Source organism: Dermochelys coriacea, chromosome 3 (assembly GCF_009764565.3).
Source record: "Dermochelys coriacea isolate rDerCor1 chromosome 3, rDerCor1.pri.v4, whole genome shotgun sequence".
Classification (NCBI taxonomy): Eukaryota; Metazoa; Chordata; order Testudines; family Dermochelyidae; genus Dermochelys; species Dermochelys coriacea.
Window position 1 is genome coordinate 2,093,238 of NC_050070.1, and position 19,133 is coordinate 2,112,370.

The 19,133-nt window shown below is 44.2% G+C and overlaps 1 protein-coding gene across 26 annotated transcripts in view; it reads right to left on the minus strand.

Annotated features, from left to right (window-relative positions):
- Nucleotides 1–19,133, minus strand: part of DTNB (dystrobrevin beta) — a 412,789-nt gene that overhangs the window by 81,503 nt on the left and 312,153 nt on the right. For 19 of the 26 annotated variants that reach the window (XR_006279636.1, XR_006279635.1, XR_006279632.1 and 16 more), the window contains 2 exons: nucleotides 18,606–18,702; nucleotides 2,235–2,255 (listed from right to left, as the gene is read on the minus strand). Coding sequence is in view for 9 of the 26 variants with exons in the window: in XM_043509975.1 (XP_043365910.1) it covers nucleotides 2,235–2,255; nucleotides 18,606–18,702 (118 nt within the window). In the remaining 17 variants the exon portion in view is untranslated. The remainder of the gene's footprint in view (nucleotides 1–2,234; nucleotides 2,256–18,605; nucleotides 18,703–19,133) is intronic. The other 7 variants (XR_006279637.1, XR_006279629.1, XR_006279626.1 and 4 more) reach the window with 1 other exon arrangement.

The following is a 19,133-nucleotide window of genomic DNA, read 5'->3' on the forward strand; positions in this document are numbered from 1 at the left end:
GAGCTACTTAAGGTAAGCGCTGCCCAGAGCATGCACCCCTAACTCCCTCCCATGCCTCAAATCCCTGCCCCAGCCCTGATTCCCCTCCTGCCCTCTGAACCCCTCAGTCCCAGCCTGGAGCACCCTACTGTACCCCAAACCCCTCATCCCCAGCCCTACCCCAGAGCCCGCACCCCCAACCGGAGCCTCATCCTCCCCTGTAACACAACCCCCTGCCCCAGCCCTGATCCCCCTCTCGCCCTCCGAACCTCTTGGTCCCAGCCCGGAGCACCCTCCTACACCCCAAACCCCTCATCCCCGCCCCACCCCAGAGTCTGCACCCCCAGCCAGAGCTCTCACCCCCCCACCCCAGCCCCCTGAGCCAGCCTGGTGAAAATGAGAGAGTGAGTGAGGGTGGGGAGAGTGAGTGACAGAGGGAGGGGGGATGGAGTGAGTGGGGCCAGGGCCCTGGAAAAGGGGCGAGGCAGGGTGGGGCAAGGGTGTTCAGTTTTGTGCGAGTAGAAAGTTGGCAACCTGAGAGACCACACAATCCCCTTCCCCCCTCCCCCCTCCCCACACACAGGCAAGCCAACTAACAACAATAACCAGGAAGGAGGCAGAGGCACTGGGAAAACAAATGTTAATTATGCTACACTTCCATGGGAATGTTTATTCCTGAAAATTATCTTGAAACCTCTCCAGCACATCATCAAGGATCTACACTCTATCCTGAAGGACGACCCATCACTTTCACAGATTTTGGGAGACAGGCCAGTCCTTGCTTACAGACAGCCCCCCAACCTGAAGCAAATACTCACCAGCTCTCCTGCTGGTAACAGCTCACCTTACCTGATCACTCTCATTACAGTATGTATGGTAACACCCATTGTTTCATGTTCTCTGTGTATATAAATCTCCCCGCTGTATTTTCCACTGAATGCATCCGATGAAGTGAGCTGTAGCTCATGAAAGCTTATGCTCAAATAAATTTGTTAGTCTCTAAAGTGCCACAAGTACTCCTTTTCTTCTTGAGTATATGGCAATATTCAGCTTTCGCAATTTGATGGGGGAGAGGAGTAAAGACCTTATCTGGGTGTCTTGGGGTTTTTCTTCCTCCAGGAAACATTCTGTACTTACCTGTTGTTTGGTGTAATCTGCTCCATTCCTAAAAGTCACAAGTTTTTTTGCAGAGGTATTTTTATGAACCCCAGGGTAAATCTTCTCTGAACAGGTGATTTAGCCACATCTAGAGAGGAGCGAACTCCAGCACAAGAAGGGAAATCACCACAATTTTCCCTTCAGTTTGGTGAAGGAATTTTAATAGGGGGCTCCCAGGAGCCACCAAAGGTCATTTCCAGCACATTATTGATGTAGCGTGACTCAGAGGCTTCATCGATAGAAGCTGTATACACAGGTACATCTTCTTACCAGAAATAAGTTATCTGAATATTTTCAAGCTGTGTAAGGTATATACGGCACATAAACCACCAAAGTGAACACAGGGCTAATCTTCATAACTCTATGTGCACAGAGAAGAACAGCTAGGGTGTGCTGAAAAGTGTGTTGCTGAAGAAAAATAACTGAATATAAGGCTGTTCCTTAAAAAGAAAAAGGGCTCCCTCTGGAGTGGATCACAAAGTTAACACTGGATTTAAATTTTAGTAGGAGGGTAATGGAAATGGAAATCAGTAACAGCAAAGCATTCTTGTCTCTCATTAGTTTGCACATTTTGTTTGCAATGAGTGCAAAACAGACTAGTCTAGTGAGACTATATCAAGGCTACATGACACGAAGCCATGCCTAGAGTATCAAAATTAGTTTTCATGCATGGACTTGTACATGGCAAACAGGCAAATTCTAGGTTATTCAAGAAAGCTATCAAAATACTTCAGAGAAACTGTCAGAATATGGAGTAAAACAAGCTGAGAATCTGCCTTTTCAATTGGTTGATCATGCACTTTTCTAAAAAACAAACAAATATTCTCACTGGTCATGTACTCAAGGCAATAAATTTAATTTGAAAGGGGAGGAAAATAAGCTCACAGTACTTTATTAAGAACATGCTCCACTGGGAACTGAAGAGCTCTGGTTTGGAATTTCAGAAATGAGAAAGACCCCATAGCAGTGACTTTACACTAGCCACGAAGAAAAAGTAATGCATGGTTTATTTACACATATCCCATCAGGACAAAAAATGTGTTTTCATGCAGAACCCACCCCCAACTTAGATCAACTACACACTGAAATCAACTTACTGCCTGCTTTTGTTCTTCTTCCTACAAATGTTGGCAACAGAAAAAGGTGAAAAGAAAAACAAAGATATATTAATCATCATGTTAAAAGGAAATAAACAAACATACAACAGAAGAAATGAAAGAACAGGCAGACGGTAAATTGTAGAAACATCTGTAGATGCAACATGAAACAAACACACAGCAGCTGTGGGGAGAAAGCAGAGATGCAGTTTGTTCCATGTCTCAAAAGAAGATCTATGTCTATAATGTGCACCTGTGTTAGGTGGTTGAATACATTGAGCAGATCTCAGAGTGATCCCTTCCCTTCCAAAACACCCTTAGTGCCCTCAGCACCTCCTTTGGACTCAGGTGATCCACCAGTTTTCTCTGTTCAACACCTGCACTCCTTGAGGCCCTCAACCTTTCAGCTAAGAAGGTCTAAATTAAATCTCTCTTTAAACCTATAAATGCTTGCCATGAAACTGTTTGAAGGGTGACAGTACTGGAGTACTGTCATGGATAGATATAAACTGTTCAGAAAGGACAGGCAGTGCAGAAAAGGTGGGGGAGTTGAATTGTACGTAAGAGAGCAGTATGACTGCTCAGAGCTCCAGTATGAAACTGCAGAAAAACCTGAGAGTCTCTGGATTAAATTTAGAAGTGTGAGCAACAAGGGTGATGTCATGGTGGGAGTCTGCTATAGACCACCGGACCAGGGGGATGAGGTGGACGAGGCTTTTTTCTGGCAACTAACAGAAGTTACTAGATCGCAGGCCCTGGTTCTTATGGGAAACTTCAATCACCCTGATTTCTGCTGGGAGAGCAATACAGCGATGCACAGACAATCCAGGAAGTTTTGGAAAGTGTAGGGGACAATTTCCTGGTGCAAGTGCTGGTGGAACCAACTCGGGGCAGAGCTCTTCTTGACCTGCTGCTCACAACCCGGGAAGAATTAGTAGGGGAAGCAAAAGTGGATGGGAACCTGGGAGGCAGTGACCATGAGATGGTCAAGTTCAGGATCCTGACACAGGGAAAAAAGGAGAGCAGCAGAATACAGACCCTGGGCTTCAGAAAAGCAGACTTTGACTCCCTCAGGGAATGATGGGCAGGATCCCCTGGGACAATAACATGAGGGGGAAAGGAGTTCAGGAGAGCTGGCTGTATTTTAAAGAATCCTTATTGAAGTTACAGGGTCAAATCATCCCGATGTGTAGAAAGAATAGTAAATATGGCAGGCGACCAGGCTGGCTTCACAGTGAAATCCTTGCTGATCTTAAAGACAAAAAAGAAGCTTACAAGAAGTGGAAGATTGGACAAATGACCAGGGAAGAGTATAAAAATATTGCTCGGGCATGCAGGAGTGAAATCAGGAAGGCCAAATCACACTTGGAGGTGCAGCTAGCAAGAGATGTTAAGAGTAACAAGAAGGATTTCTTCAGGTATGTTAACAACAAGAAGAAAGTCAAGGAAAGTGTGGGCCCCTTACTGAATGAGGGAGGCAAGCTAGTGACAGAGGATATGGAAAAAGCTAATGTACTCAATGCTTTTTTTGCCTCTGTCTTCACGAACAAGGTCAGCTCCCAGACTGCTGCACTGGGCAGCACAGCATGGGGAGCAGGTGACCAGCCCTCTGTGAAGAAAAAAGTGGTTCAGGGCTATTTAGAAAAACTGGACGAGCACAAGTCCATGGGGCCGGATGCACTGCATCCGAGAGTGCTAAAGGAGTTGGCGGATGTGATTGCAGAGCCATTGAAAACTCATGGCGATCGGGGGAGGTCCCGGATGATTGGAAAAAGGCTAATGTAGTGCCCATCTTTAAAAAAGGGAAGAAGGAGGATCCTGGGAACTACAGGCCAGTCAGCCTTACCTCAGTTTCTGGAAAAATCATGGAGCAGGTCCTCAAGAATCAAGAATCAATTCTGAAGCACTTGGAGGAGAGGAAAGTGATCAGGAACAGTCAGCATGGATTCACCAAGGGCAAGTCATGCCTGACTAATCTAATTGCCTTCTATGACGAGATAACTGGCTCTGTGGATGAGGGGAAAGCCGTGGACATGTTGTTCCTTGACTTTAGCAAAACTTCTGACATGGTCTCTGGTATTCTTGCCAGCAAGTTAAAGAATATGGGCTGGATGAATGGACTATAAGGTGGATAGAAAGTTGGCTAGATTGTTGGGCTCAACAGGTAGTAATCAATGGCTCCATGTCTAGTTGGCAGCTGGTATCAAGTGGAGTGCCCCAAGGGTTGGTCCTGGGGCCAGTTTTGTTCAATGTCTTCATTAATGATCTGGAGGATGGGGTGGATTGCACCCTCAGCAAGTTCACAGATGACACTAAGCTACAGGGAGAGGTAGATATGCTGAAGGGTAGGGATAGGATACAGAGGGACCTAGACAAATTAGAGGATTGGGCCAAAAGAAATCTGATGAGTTTCAACAAGGAGAAGTGCAGAGTCCTGCACTTAGGACAGAAGAATCCCATGAACTGCTACATACTAGGGACCAAATGGCTAGGCAGCAGTTCTGCAGAAAAGGACCTAGGGGTTACAGTGGACGAGAAGCTGGATATGAGTCAACAGTGTGCCCTTGTTGCCAAGAAGGCTAACGGCATTTTGGGCTGTATAAGTAGGGGCATTGCCAGCAGATCGAGGGACATGATCATTCCCCTCTATTCGACTTTGGTGAGGCCTCATCTGGAGTACTGTGTCCAGTTTTGGGCCCCACACTACAAGAAGGATGTGAAAAAATTGGAAAGTGTCCAGTGGAGGGCAACAAAAATGATTAGGGGGCTGGGGCACATGACTTATGAGGAGAGGCTGAGGGAACTGGGATTGTTTAGTCTGCGGAAGAGAAGAATGAGGAGGGATTTGATAGCTGCTTTCAACTACCTGAAAGGGGGTTCCGAAGAGGATGGATCTAGACTGTTCTCAGTGGTAGCAGATGATGGAAGGAGGAGTAATGGTCTCAAGTTGCAGTGGGGGAGGTCTAGGTTGGATATTAGGAAAAACTTTTTCACTAGGAGGGTGGTGAAGCATTGGAATGCGTTACCTAGGTAGATGGTAGAATCTTCTTCCTTTGAGGTTTTTAAGGTCAGCCTTGACAAAGCTCTGGCTGGGATGATTTAGTTGGGGATTGGTCCTGCTTTGAGCAGGGGATTGGACTAGATGACCTCCTGAGGTCCCTTCCAACCTTGATCTTCTATGGTTCTATGATTCTATGAATACTCAGTGCTGCACAGTGCTTGTGACAGAACAGCATAAAATCTCTGCTGCACTTTCACTCTTTGTCAAACTGAAACCATAGCCAGGGACCTCCTGTCACTGGCCCACAGTGACCTTTACTGATCATGTTAAAAAAGGCAAGTTGGTACAATGTCAGATATCCAGAGCAGTGGAATGGAAGGAGAGGAGAACTGGGAAAGTAAACACGAGCTCTAAAGGTATGAACTAAATAAAAAAATATGCAGGGAAAAAACTGATTCCTGCACTGCTATAGAGTAACTCTGATGAATGGGGGTCACTGCTGAAAGTGTGATGCTTGAGTAAGGCAAGAATGAATGAAGTTACCTTCATCTGAATGAAAGAAATGTGTATTAAGTGACCTGCTGGGCTAGCACAGCTAAACTTTTATTTCAACTACTGAGCATGAGCAAAATAATCTAGATTTCTTTTACAAACTCCAGACATTTTCAGAGAGAATTTGCTCCTGCACTCCATAAAGCAGTGGGAACACTGAGAGCAATTAAATAATAAATGAATCTTTAGTAGTCATCACTGCCTCTTTTGAGGTTCATAGATTCCAAGGCCACATGGGACCATTGTGCTTATCTACTCTGACCACCTGTCTAACACTGCTATCATATAACATCTGCAAAAGAATTCCATATACTATGGTATATCTTTTAGAAAAATAGCCACTTACGATTTAAAAATGGCAAGTGATGGAAAATCCACCAAGACCCTTTGTAAAACTGTTACAACGTATACTTTACTTTCAGTGTGCATTTGTCTAGCTTTAACTTCCAGCCATTGAAACTTGTTAAGGATTGTCTGGCAGACTGAAAAGCCTATTATCAAATATTTCTTCCCTATGTAGGGACTTTTATAGACTGTGATCTAGTCACCTCTTGACCTTCTCTTTGTTAATCTAAATTAAACTTTTTGAGGATAGTGGTGGGGACAGTGCCTCATGTCATACTTGTAGGTGCTACCACAATGCAAATAATAAAAATTTGCAGTTTAATTTTGCTGCCTCTGTTTTTCTGTGCTCAATTGGAGTCCCCTCGTGGCTGATTTTTAGAGGTGTTGAAAGCATGCCACCATCTTTGACTTCAACTAGAGTTTTAGATGCCCTGCACCTCTGAAATGGGCATCCAAAACTGAAACAAATAAAACCAATGAACACTTCTTCCCTTACTTTTTTCTTTCTAAGATATAAACAACAAAATTAGATACTAGCAATCGCTACTTGACACTTATCTTTAATGCACAGTGGCAGAGTGCTTTCAGTGGTTGGCCTCTGGCTCTGGACTTTGCCCCTCCTACTGGTCTGTGAGAGTTTGGGTAGGCCAACCTCCTTTCTTGGGCTTCAGCCTGAGTGGTTGGTTATGGGGATGATATACAGATCAGCAGTGAATGAGAGTTTTCCAATGTAGACTTTGGTCATGAAATCCTATGTTATGACTTAATTTTGGTACCCAGAGACTCTGATTAATTCACCTTATGTTTGCATTATGCTTTGAAAATGTAAATTATTATTAATTAGCACTTATACTTTTAAAAAAACATAAATGGAATTCCATTTTTCAGGTCATCATCGCATAAAAAGAGTTTTATTCTTTGCCTTCTAAATGGCCAGATCATTAACATTTGAAATCCACTTTCTGCACATACGTAATGACTAGGGCTGTCAATTAATTGCAGTTAACTCACGTGATTAACTCAAAAAATGTATCACTATTAAAAAAATTAATTGTGATTAATCATAGTTTTAATCACAATGTTAAACAATAGAATACCAATTGAAATGTATTAAATATTTTTGGATGTTTTTCTACATTTTCAAATATACTGATTTCTATTACAACACAGAATACAAAGTGTACAGTGCTCACTTTATATTATTACTTTTATTACAAATATTTGCACTGTAAAAAATGATAAGCAAAAGAAATAGTATTTTTTAATTCACCTCAGACAAGTACTGTAGTGCAATCTTTTTGTTGTGAAAGTGCAACTTACAAATGTATTTTGTTTTGTTACATAACTGCACTCAAACAAAACAATGTAAAACTTTACAAGTCCACTCAGTCCTACTTCTTGTTCAGCCAATTGCTAAGACAAACAAGTTTGTTTAATTTACGGGAGATAATGCTGTCCACTTCTTATTTACTATGTCACCTGAAAGTGAGAACAGGTGTTTGCATGGCACTTTCGTAGCCAGCATTGCAAGGTATTTATGGGCCAGAGATGTTAAACATTCATATGCCCCTTCATGCTTCGGCCACCATTCCAGAGGACATGCTTCCATGTTGATGATGCTCGTTAAAAAATAATGCATTAATTAAATTTGTGATTGACTCCATGGTGGAGAATTGTATGTCTCCTACTCTGTTATACCCGCATTCTGCCATATATTTCATGTTATAGAAGTCTCAGATGATGATCCAGCACATGTTGTTCGTTTTAAGAACACTTTCACTGCAGATTTCACAAAACACAAAGAAGGTACCAATGTGAGATTTCTAAAGATAGCTTCTGCACTCGACCCAAGGCTTAAGAATCTGAAGTGCCTTCCAAAATCTGAGAGGGACAAGGTGTGGAGCATGCTTTCAGAAGTCTTAAAAGAGCAACACTCCGATGCAGAAACTACAGACCCTGAATCACCAAAAGAGAAAATCAACCTTCTGTAGGTGGCATCTGACTCAGATGATGAAAATGAACATGTGTTGGTCCACACTGCTTTGGATGGTTGTAGAGCAGAACCCATTATCAGCATGGAGGCATGCCCTCTCAAATGGTGGTTGAAGCATGAATCTTTAGCCCATCTGGCACATAAATATCTTGCAACGCTGGTTACAACACTGCGAACACCTGTTCTCACTTTCAGGTAATATTGTAAACAAGAAGTGGGCAGCATTATCTCCAATAAATTAAACAAACTTGTTTGTCTGAGCGATTGGTTGAACAAGAAGTAGGACTGACTGGACTTGTAGGCTCTAAAATTTTACATTGTTTAAATTTTCAATGCAGTTTTTTTTTGTACATAATTCTACATTTATAAGTTCAACTTTCATGATAAAAAGATTGCACTACAGTACTTGTAATGGGGGAATTGAAAAATGCTATTTCTTTTGTTTTTTACAGTGCAAATATTTGTAATAAAAATAAATATAAAGTGAGCACTGCACACTTTGCATTCTGTGTTGTAATTCAAATCAATATATTTGAAAATGTAGAAAATATCAAAAACTATTTAAATAAATTATATTTTATTATAGTTTGACAGTGGGATTAATCGTCCGGTTAATTGCGATTAATTTTTTTAATCACACGATTAATCGAGATTTTTTAAATTGATTGACATCCTTAGTAATGACCCGTATGAACATAAGAATGCCATAGGGTCATACCAATCATTCACCTAGCTAAGTATCCTGTCTTCCAATAGTGATCAGTGACAGAGGTTTCAGAGGGAATAAACAGAAGAGAAGGTTACTCACCTTGTGAAGTAACTGAGATTCTTCGAGATGTGTGTTCCTGTGGGTGCTCCATTTTAGGTGTTCGTGTGCCCTTGCGCTTGTCCTCAGAGACTTTTGGTAGCAGTGCCTGGTTGGGTCGCACATGCGTGGTCCCCATCTTGTGCTGCTTCAGGTAGTTAACTGATACTGTGCGACCAAAACCCACTCTGTTTCTTCTCTACGGCAGAGGTTGAGTAAAAAACTCCCAAGTAGAGGGGAGGAGGAAGCGTAGTAGAGCACCCACAGGGACACACATCTCGAAGAACCTCAGTTACTGCACAAGGTGAGTAACCTTCTCTTCTTCAGGTGATGTCCCTGTGGGTGCTCCATTTTAGGTGACTTCAGAGCAGTGCCCTCTGGTGGAAGGAGGGGGCTTTGGAGTTGAAGTTGTGACAGATCACAGTAGAGAAAGTCTGAACGAGGTACCAGATGTTGCCTGTTGCTCTAACGCGTAGTGCTGTGTAAAGGTATGGGCTGAGGCCCAGGTAGCACCTCTACAGATGTCTGTGATGGGTACATTGTTCAGGAAAGCTGTGGAGGCTGACAGGCTCCAGTGGGATGCGTGCGAATCCCCTTGGGGGGTTGGTGGGCACACTGATGATAGCATAGTTTTTTGCAATCAGAAATCCACTTGGAGAATCCTTGTTTAAATACGGTATTCCCTTTGGCACGTTTGGTGATGGCAATGAATAGTCTGGAAGATTTACAAAATGGTTTTGTTCTGTCTATGTAAAAGGCTAATGCCCTCCGTACATCGAGAATATGAAGTGTGGACTGCGTTCTATCTGTGTGGAGTTTGGGATAGAATGTCGGTAGGTAAATGGGTTGGTTAAGGTGGAAAACTGAGATGACTTTCGGTAAAACTTGGGGTGCAGTCTCAGGGATACTTTATCTTTAAAAAAAGCCATGTATGGGGGATCTGCCTTGAGGGCCCCCAGCTCTCCTACACATCTGGCAAATATAATTGCCACAAGGAATGCCTCTTTAATGGAAAGGTGTAGCAGTAAGCATATCACCATGGGTTCAAATGGGGAATGGGTGAGGGCCTGAAGGACTAGGGTGAGGTCCCATTGCGTAGTAGGCTTGCGTAGTTCTGGGTAGACATTGTTGAGTCCTTTGAGGAAATGTTTGATTAGCGGGTGAGCAAAGATAAACTGTTGATTCACCTTGGGGTGAAAGGCTGTGATGGTGGCTAGGTGAACTTTTATTAAACTCATGGAAAGGCCTGACCTTTTAAGCTCTAATAGGTTATCTAATATTGAGGGTAATGAGAATGAGATGGATGCCATCTGTTTCTGTTGGCGCCATGCTTCAAATCACCAGCACTTGAGCATGTACGTGTGTCGGGTAGTTGCTCTACGATTATTTAATAATATGTGTTGTACCTCTTCCGAGCAGGTCACCTCAGGTCCTGTGAGCCATGGAGGAGCCATGTGCTGAGATGGAGTTTTTGCAGGTCCGGATGCAGGACACGACCTGAGTTCTGGGACAGCAGATGAGGCTGAAGTTGGAGTGTGATTGATGGATGCACAGCCATCCTGAGGAGGTAAGGACACCAGGATTGGTGAGACCATGCCGGGGCTATTAGAATGACTGTGGTCCCATCCTGCTTGATCTTGTGGATCACTCGGATCAGGAGAGGGATGGGAGGGAAGGCATACAGGAGGGGAGGTTCCACTAGGGGAGGAATGTGTCACCTAAGGACTATATGCCGAGACCTGCCCTGGAGCAAAACCAGGGGCATTTGGTATTTTGTGCGGTTGCAAAGAGGTCTATTGCCGGGAACCCCCACTGTTGAAATATGTGTAGAAGTACTCTGTTGCTGAGCTGCCACTCATGGTCCTGAGAAAAATGCCTGATTAAGGCACCCGCAGTGATGTTCTGGCATCCAGGTAGATGTGGAGATGTGGATATTGTGTCTGATGTATCATTGCCAGACTTTTATGGCTTCCATGCATAGGGAGTGTGATTGTGCTCCCCTTGTCTGTTTATACAAAACATACAGTCTATGCTGTCCATAAGGATCTGAATGGCCTTGTCTTTGATGAGTGGTAGGAAGTGGGTGCAGGTGTTGTGGATGGCTCGTAGTTCTAATAGATTTATATGTAGAAAGGATTCTGCAGGAAACCAAAAAGAAAAGGCTTGTTCACCTGCGCATCTACCAATGTGATATATGCCATCATGTGCCAGCAATGCCCCTCTGCCATGTACATTGGTCAAACTGGACGGTCTCTACGTAAAAGAATAAATGGACACAAATCAGACGTCAAGAATTATAACATTCAAAAACCAGTCGGAGAACACTTCAATCTCTCCGGTCACTCGATTACAGACCTGAGAGTAGCTATCCTTCAACAAAAAAACTTCAAAAACAGACTCCAACGAGAGACTGCTGAATTGGAATTAATTTGCAAACTGGATACAATTAATTTAGGATTGAATAGAGACTGGGAATGGATAAGTCATTACACAAAGTAAAACTATTTCCCCATGTTATTTCTCCCCCCCACCCCACCCCTTACTGTTCCTCAGATGTTCTTGTTAACTGCTGGAAATGGCCTACCTTGCTTGTCACCATGAAAGGTTTTCCTCCTTTCCCCCCCCGCTGCTGGTGATGGCTCATCTTGAGTGATCACTCTCCTTACAGTGTGTATGATAAAACCCATTGATTCATGTTCTCTGTGTGTGTATATAAATCTCCCCACTGTATTTTCCACTGAATGCATCCGATGAAGTGAGCTGTAGCTCACAAAAGCTTATGCTCTAATAAATTTGTTAATCTCTAAGGTGCCACAAGTACTCCTTTTCTTTTTGCGAATACAGACTAACACGGCTGCTACTCTGAAACCTGCAGGAAACCAGAAGCCCTGGATAGAATGTGGATGCATGTGTGCCCCCCATCCCAAGAGTGAGGCATCTGTGGTGATGGTTAGTGTCAGCATCTTTTGAAGGAAGGGCACCCCTGTGCATACGTTGGCTCGTTGTGTCCATCAGAGTAGGGGAATCCTTTATTTTGTCTGGCATCATGAGACGCTTGTTTATGCTGGGTCTGTGTGGGACATAATTCAGATGGCGCCATCCTTGCAGGCAACACATGTTTAATCTGGCATGTCTGCTGACAAACATTGTGGCTGCCATGTGACCAAGAAGTTGTAGGCAAGTCCTGGCTGATATCTGTGGACTATTTCATGCCGTGGATATGAGGCTAGTGAGAGTGAGAAACCGTCGCCTTGGTAGAGAGGCTATGGCCTCAGTAGAATTGAGATGTGCCCCAATGAACTCCAACTCGTGCACTGGAGTTAGGGTGGACTTTTGGTATTTATTTGGAGGCCCAATCTCATGAAGAGGGTTACCATCTGTTCGGTGGCTTGTATTGCTGCCAGCTGTGTTGACACTTTTATCAGGCAGTCATCCAAGTATGGGAATATCAAAATTGCATTTCTGTGCAGGTATGCTGCAACCACAGCCAGTACCTTCAAAAACACTTGAGGGGCAGTAGAGAGGCCGAAGGGAAGGACCTTGTATTGGAAGTGATCCTGTCCAATGGTAAAATCTGTGATGAAAGGGATGTATTGTTACATGAAAATACGCATTCCAGAGGCAAAGGCCCAAGAACCAATCCCCTCTTTCTAGAGCTGGGATTATGGTGCCTAGTGTGGCCATCTTGAATCGTTGTGTTTTGACAAACTTATTGAGTCGTCATAGATAGAGTATTGGTCTCCATCCAATGGACTTTTCCTTTGTGAGAAAATAGTGGAAGTAAAATCCTCTCCCTCTGTGTTCTGTTGGAATGGGTTCTACTGCTCTTAGCTGCATGAGGTGGCTTACCCCCTTGCGCAGTAGAGACTCATGAGAGGGGTCCCTGAAGAGGGACAGGGAGGGAGCATGGGTAGGGGTTTAGAAAAAAAAAAGATGGGGAGGGAGTAACCAGTTTGTATGATTTCTAGCATCCATTTGTCAGATGTGATGGAGAGAGATGGTGTCACCAGCACAGATAGGCCTGGGGTTCTCGTGCCCTCAACGAAGACTTCAAATTTGTTGTCTGGAGGTTGATGGTTAGGATGCAGCTACTGAAAAAGTAGATTGGCATCCCCTCGGGGGTCTGTGTTTGCGGGCTTATGACTCAAATCACGTTATTGTTGAGAATATATGGTCTGGCGGTAGCATTGGGGTACATAATAATTTCTCTATTTTTTCTTGTGTTTGGGTGTATAGATTCCCAAGGATCGGAGTATCACTCGTGAATCCTTGAGCGAGTGGAGAGAGTCGTCTGTTTTTTTGGCAAAGAGTTTGGGACCCTCAAATGGCAAATCCTCAACTGTGGATTGACTCTCCTTAGGAAAGCTGGAGAATTGGAGCCATGAGGCCCTTCTCATCACAACAGCCATCGCTACTTATCTTGCAGCTGTGTCCGCAGAATCAAATGTGGCTTGCAGGGCTGTTTTGGAGATGAGTTGTCCTTCTGATACAAGTGCTGTGAATTGTTTTCTCTGGTCCTCAGAAATAAAATCAGTCAATTCAGACATTTTTGTGTAGTTAATATAGTCATATTTCGGCAGCAGTGCCTGGTAGTTGGCTATGCGGAGGAGTAGTGTAGCCAAGGAATAAGCCTTGCAGCCGAAAAGATCAAGTCTTTTCCACTCTTTGTTGTGAGGTGTGGTTTTGGGCTGTTGTCTACCACGCTCCTGGACTGCGTCAACCACTAGGGAATTGGGCGCTGGATGTGAAAAGAGGAAGTCTGTGCCCTTAGCTGGTACATAATATTTTTTGTCAGACCTCTTGCAGGTTGGAGGAGCAGTTGCAGGGGTCTGCCAAATGGTTTTGACAGGGTCCATAAGAGCATCATTGTTCATGGGCAGAGTGATTTTGGATGAAGCAGATGTATGCAAAATGTCAACTAGTTTGTGTTGTGTCATTTGGACCTCCTCAAGAGAGATGTCCAGGGAGCTAGCCACCCTTATAAATAGATCCTGGAATAGTCTGAAATCATCTCCTATATTATGGGGAAGAGGCATAACAGTGTCATCTGTGGACTATGACGGTAAATGGATAGGTGGTGCCCCTTCCAGGATCGGGGGTTCTTCTTCATCTTCCCCCTGTTCCCCTGCTGCCATCAAAGGTCCAGGCACCGAAGTTGCAGGTGACTGCTGTGTGCCAGGGCTGGATGTGGCAGGCAGTCACTGTTGTGTGGGGTATGCCATCCACAGGTTCCAGTATGCCCATTGGGGGGCCCCCAGGGCTGGCCATACCATTGAAACTACTTGGGATCAGTGTAATATGTCCCCTGAGGGGGTCCTGAGTGAGTTGGTTCATGGTAGAGAGGAGATTATGGAGGGAGACTCAGTGCCGAGCCTGATATGTTCGGATTGGTGCCGATGACAGGGGAGTCAGGGGCAGAGCCGACTAAGAGATCTTTGTGTCTGAGAAACTGCTGCGATGGCTGTTTGATTGGCCCCTGAGGCGGTATCACTGTCGGTGCTGGGAGCTGCTGTGTATAAGCTGGCACTGAAGGCTGTGCTGCGGTGCGCACCGAGCATGCCTTTGAAGGAGCTGCCCTCTGTCCCGGTGCCATGCTGCTGTGTGTGGGTCGCGGCTTTGGTATTGGTGGTGCCAGGGCATGGAGTTTAGATTTCCCCTTAATGCCTCTGTTGGAGCCAGCTCTTTTGGAGTCCCTGGCTCTAGTGGTACTGGCGGTGCCGGGTGGTCCCACTGGGTCGGCTACCAAGCTGACAGTGCAGTCGGTGCCGGTGCCAAGTGTCCACTTGCGGAACGTCACTTCTTGGCCGATCCCTGAGTTGGGGACATAGGTGCCTGCCTTTCTGACAGTTTTTTGGCAGGTTGCTCAGATGCATGGGTTGAGATTCTTCACAGAATCTCCCTGTCGGAAGCCGTGGTTGGTGAAGTTTGACCAGGAGGGGTCTGGGCTCCGGGCTCAGATGCAGGTCTGAGAGACTTCTCCATAAGGAGGAGCTTTAACTGCAAATCTCTACCTCTTCTTGTCCTGGCGGTGAGCTTGAGGCAGTGCTGGCACTTCTGAGTTGTGTGTGTTTCGCCTAGGCATCGAACACACTGATCGTGGCCACCAGAGACAGGTATAGCAAGCTTGCAGCTGAGACAGCATTTAAAGCCCCGGAAACCGGGCATTCCTGTAATGACGGGGCTTTCACCCTCAAAGCAGCTGTGTATGCAGAAGTTCAACTGGAACTTCTCCCCAGCCAGTAGCTCAAAAGGAAAATTAAAGGAAAAAGTATTTTTTTTTTAAATCTAGGTGAGGGGGATAAAAGAAAAAGGGAAACAATGTAAATAGCTGCTAATGAGGAAACTAAGTAACGAACTGTTAAACTAATTAACTACTAAATAGCAAGGCCCGGACTACTAGCCAAGGGCGGAAGAGAAGGAACTGAGTGGGGGTTGGTCGCACAGCATCAGTTAACTGCCCGAAGCAGCACAAGACAGGGATCACGCACGTGTGACCCAACGGGCACTGCTACCAAATGTCTCCGAGTACGAGAGCAGAGACTCACGAACACCTAAAATGGAGCACCCACAGGGACAGCACTGAAAGAAGAACAGAGTCATTATCGAATGATCCATCCTCTGTCATCCAGTTCCTACTTCTGGCAGTCAGAGGTTTAGGGATACACAGAGCATGGGGTTGCACCCCAGACCATCTTGGCTAATATGACATGATGGACTTGTCCTTCATTAACTTTTCTAATTCTTTTTTGAACCCAGCTATATTTTTGGCTTTCACAACATCCCCGGGCAACAAGTTTCCACAGGCTGACTGTGCATTTTGCAACAAAGTACTTTCTTACGTTAGTAAAAAGAAAAGGAGTACTTGTGGCACCTTAGAGACTAACAAATTTATTTGAGCATAAGCTTTCGTGAGCTACAGCTCACTTCATCGGATGCATACAATGGAAAATATAGTGGGGAGATTTTATATACACAGAGAACATGAAACAATGGGTGTTACCATACAGACTGTAACAAGAGTGATCAGGAAAGGTGAGCTATTACCAGAAGGAGAGTGGGGGAGGGGGAGGGAGGGACCTTTTGCAGTGATAATCAAGGCGGGCCATTTCCAGCAATTGACAAGAACATGTGAGGAGCAGTGGGGGGGGTGTGTGGAAATAAACATGGGGAAATAGTTTTACTTTGTGTAATGACACATTATTCAAGCCTAAGTTAATTGTATCCAATTTTCAAATTAATTTCAATTCAGCAGTCTCTCGTCGGAGTCTGTGAAATTTTTTTGTTGAAGAATTGCCACTTTTAGGTCTGTAATCGAGTGACCAAAGATTTCAACAATTTCCATCCCACCATCAACCTCACCCTGGACTAGTCCACACAAGAGATCCACTTTCTGGACACTATGGTGCTAATAAGCGATGGTCACATAAATACCACCCTGTACCGGAAACCTACTGTCTGCTATGCCTACCTACATGCCTCTAGCTTTCATCCAGATCATACCACTCGATCCATTGTCTACAGCCAAGCGCTACGATATAACCGCATTTGCTCCAACCCCTCAGACAGAGACAAACACCTACAAGATCTCTATCATGCATTCCTACAACTACAATACCCACCTGCTGAAGTGAAGAAACAGATTGACAGAGCCAGAAGAGTACCCAGAAGTTACCTACTACAGGACAGGCCCAACAAAGAAAACAACAGAACGCCACTAGCCATCACCTTCAGCCCCCAACTAAAACCTCTCCAACGCATCATCAAGGATCTACAACCTATCCTGAAGGACGACCCATCACTCTCACAGATCTTGGGAGACAGACCAGTCCTTGCTTACAGACAGCCCCCCAACCTGAAGCAAATACTCACAAGCAACCACACACCACACAACAGAACCACTAACCCAGGAACCTGTCCTTGCAACAAAGCCCGTTGCCAACTGTGTCCACATATCTATTCAGGGGACACCATCATAGGGCCTAATCACAGCAGCCACACTATCAGAGACTCGTTCACCTGAACATCTACCAATGTGATATATGCCATCATGTGCCAGCAATGCCCCTCTGCCATGTACATTGGCCATACTGGACAATCTCTATGTAAAAGAATAAATGGACACAAATCAGACATCAAGAATTATAACATTCAAAAACTAGTCGGAGAACACTTCAATCTCTTCGGTCACTCGATTACAGACCTAAAAGTTGCAATTCTTCAACAAAAAAACTTCAAAAACAGACTCCAACGAGAGACTGCTGAATTGGAATTAATTTGCAAACTGGATACAATTAACTTAGGCTTCAATAAAGACTGTGAGTGGATGTGTCATTACACAAAGTAAAACTATTTCCCCATGTTTATTTCCCCTTCCCCCCGCCCCCCCCGCACAGTTCCTCTCACGTTGTTGTCAACTGCTGGAAATGGCCCACCTTGATTATCACTACAAAAGGTTTTTTCCCCCCTGCTCTCCTGCTGGTAATAGTTCACCTTACCTGATCACTCTTGTTACAGTCTGTATGGTAACACCCATTGTTTCATGTTCTCTGTGTATATAAATCTCCCCACTGTATTTTCCACTGAATACATCCGATGAAGTGAGCTGTAGCTCACTAAAGCTTATGCTCAAATAAATTTGTTAGTCTCTAAGGTGCCACAAGTCCTCCTTTTCTTTTTGCGAATACAGACTAACAGGGCTGCTACTCTGAAACCTGTCCTTATGTTAGTGAAATTAATAGACGTCCGGTTTAAAACTAGGTGACCTCTGGTTCTTACAATATGTGAAGGGGTAAATAACACTTTCCAATCACTTTCTCTACCCCAAGCATGATTTTATAAACCCCTATTATATCCCCCCATAGTTATATCTTGTCTAAGCTGAACAGTTCCAGGCTTTTTATTCTCTCCTCATATGGAAGTTGTTCCACATCACTCATCATTTTTGGTGACCCTTCTCATAATGAGCTTAATGTGCATATCTGTATTAACAGGGTCACAATTCCAGACTGTGATTTCATACTTAGAACCTTTAATCTTCAAAGCCCTTTATAAACATTCACTAACTAACCCTCCTCTACAGCAGGATGAACTTAATGTCCAGGCAGATGTCAACTGTAGACGTGGCTCATAGGAAGAATGCTAGACCCTCAGATAGCCCAGACTCAAAACAATGAAGGGTATTACAGATCAGACCCAACACTCTGAATCACACTCTAAAGCAAATAGGATACAGTGCAGGCTATGGAGAATTAGTGTAACACTTTCTTTTTGGCTCAGACTGCCAGGCAGGCAGGAAGCCACATTCTCCAATGTAGTAGCTGTAACTTCCAAATTGTTTTCAGGCTAAGCCGGGAGCATTCCATGATTACATTGGGACAGTATAGACCATAGGCTGACTTGTTAGTCAATTAACAAATCTATCCTCCCTTTCCCATACCTCCCAAAGCCTGTGAGTGTTCAACAACTTTAACACAAGAAGCAGCATGTGGACCTAATCGCACATTAACCATCCTTCCCAATATGCAAAGCCAAAATGGAAGTGGCTTTTTACTGTTGTTTACAAGATTATCTGTACATGATCACTGAGGGAAGTACTGACACCAGCAATGTCGGAGTCTAGTGAGAGCAAAGCTCGGGCGCAAGCGAGGGAGGAAGGTCTGAGACAAAGGTGTTTACCTTGAGCAGTTTCATTAGCCCTTCAAGCTGCACCATCAGTTCCCTTCTGCTCTCTTGAAGTGCAGACATTCTCTGTTCTAGTTCATCCTTTCTCTGCCTGTTCAAGTTACATGGAAGAAAGTGTCAAAAGAAACTCTGGCTGTTTCTGGGGCACGTAGGGAAATTCAGAGCTGGCTGATTGGCATATATACCACGTTGTTATATTTCACTTTGTTTAGTACTCCCACTTAAAGTTAACAAAATCAGAGCAAAACGTAACACGCTAACCACTACTCCTATTGTAACATGGCATGCAACAATCAAATTTTTCACTATGAAATACAGACACCCAAAGTCAGAATTATAATGGTGGGAAGCACTTTTTTTTAAACCAATGCAATTTGAAAAGAAAGCCAGCATCCTTTTAATAATGCTGTCAGACCCAGGCATCCAGCAGATCTTTAAGACAAGTCAGACTGAACCACCAAAAAAATGAAAACAGGGTGCAGAGTGCTGGAAGGAAGAGACAATGGAATGCTATTAATTTGA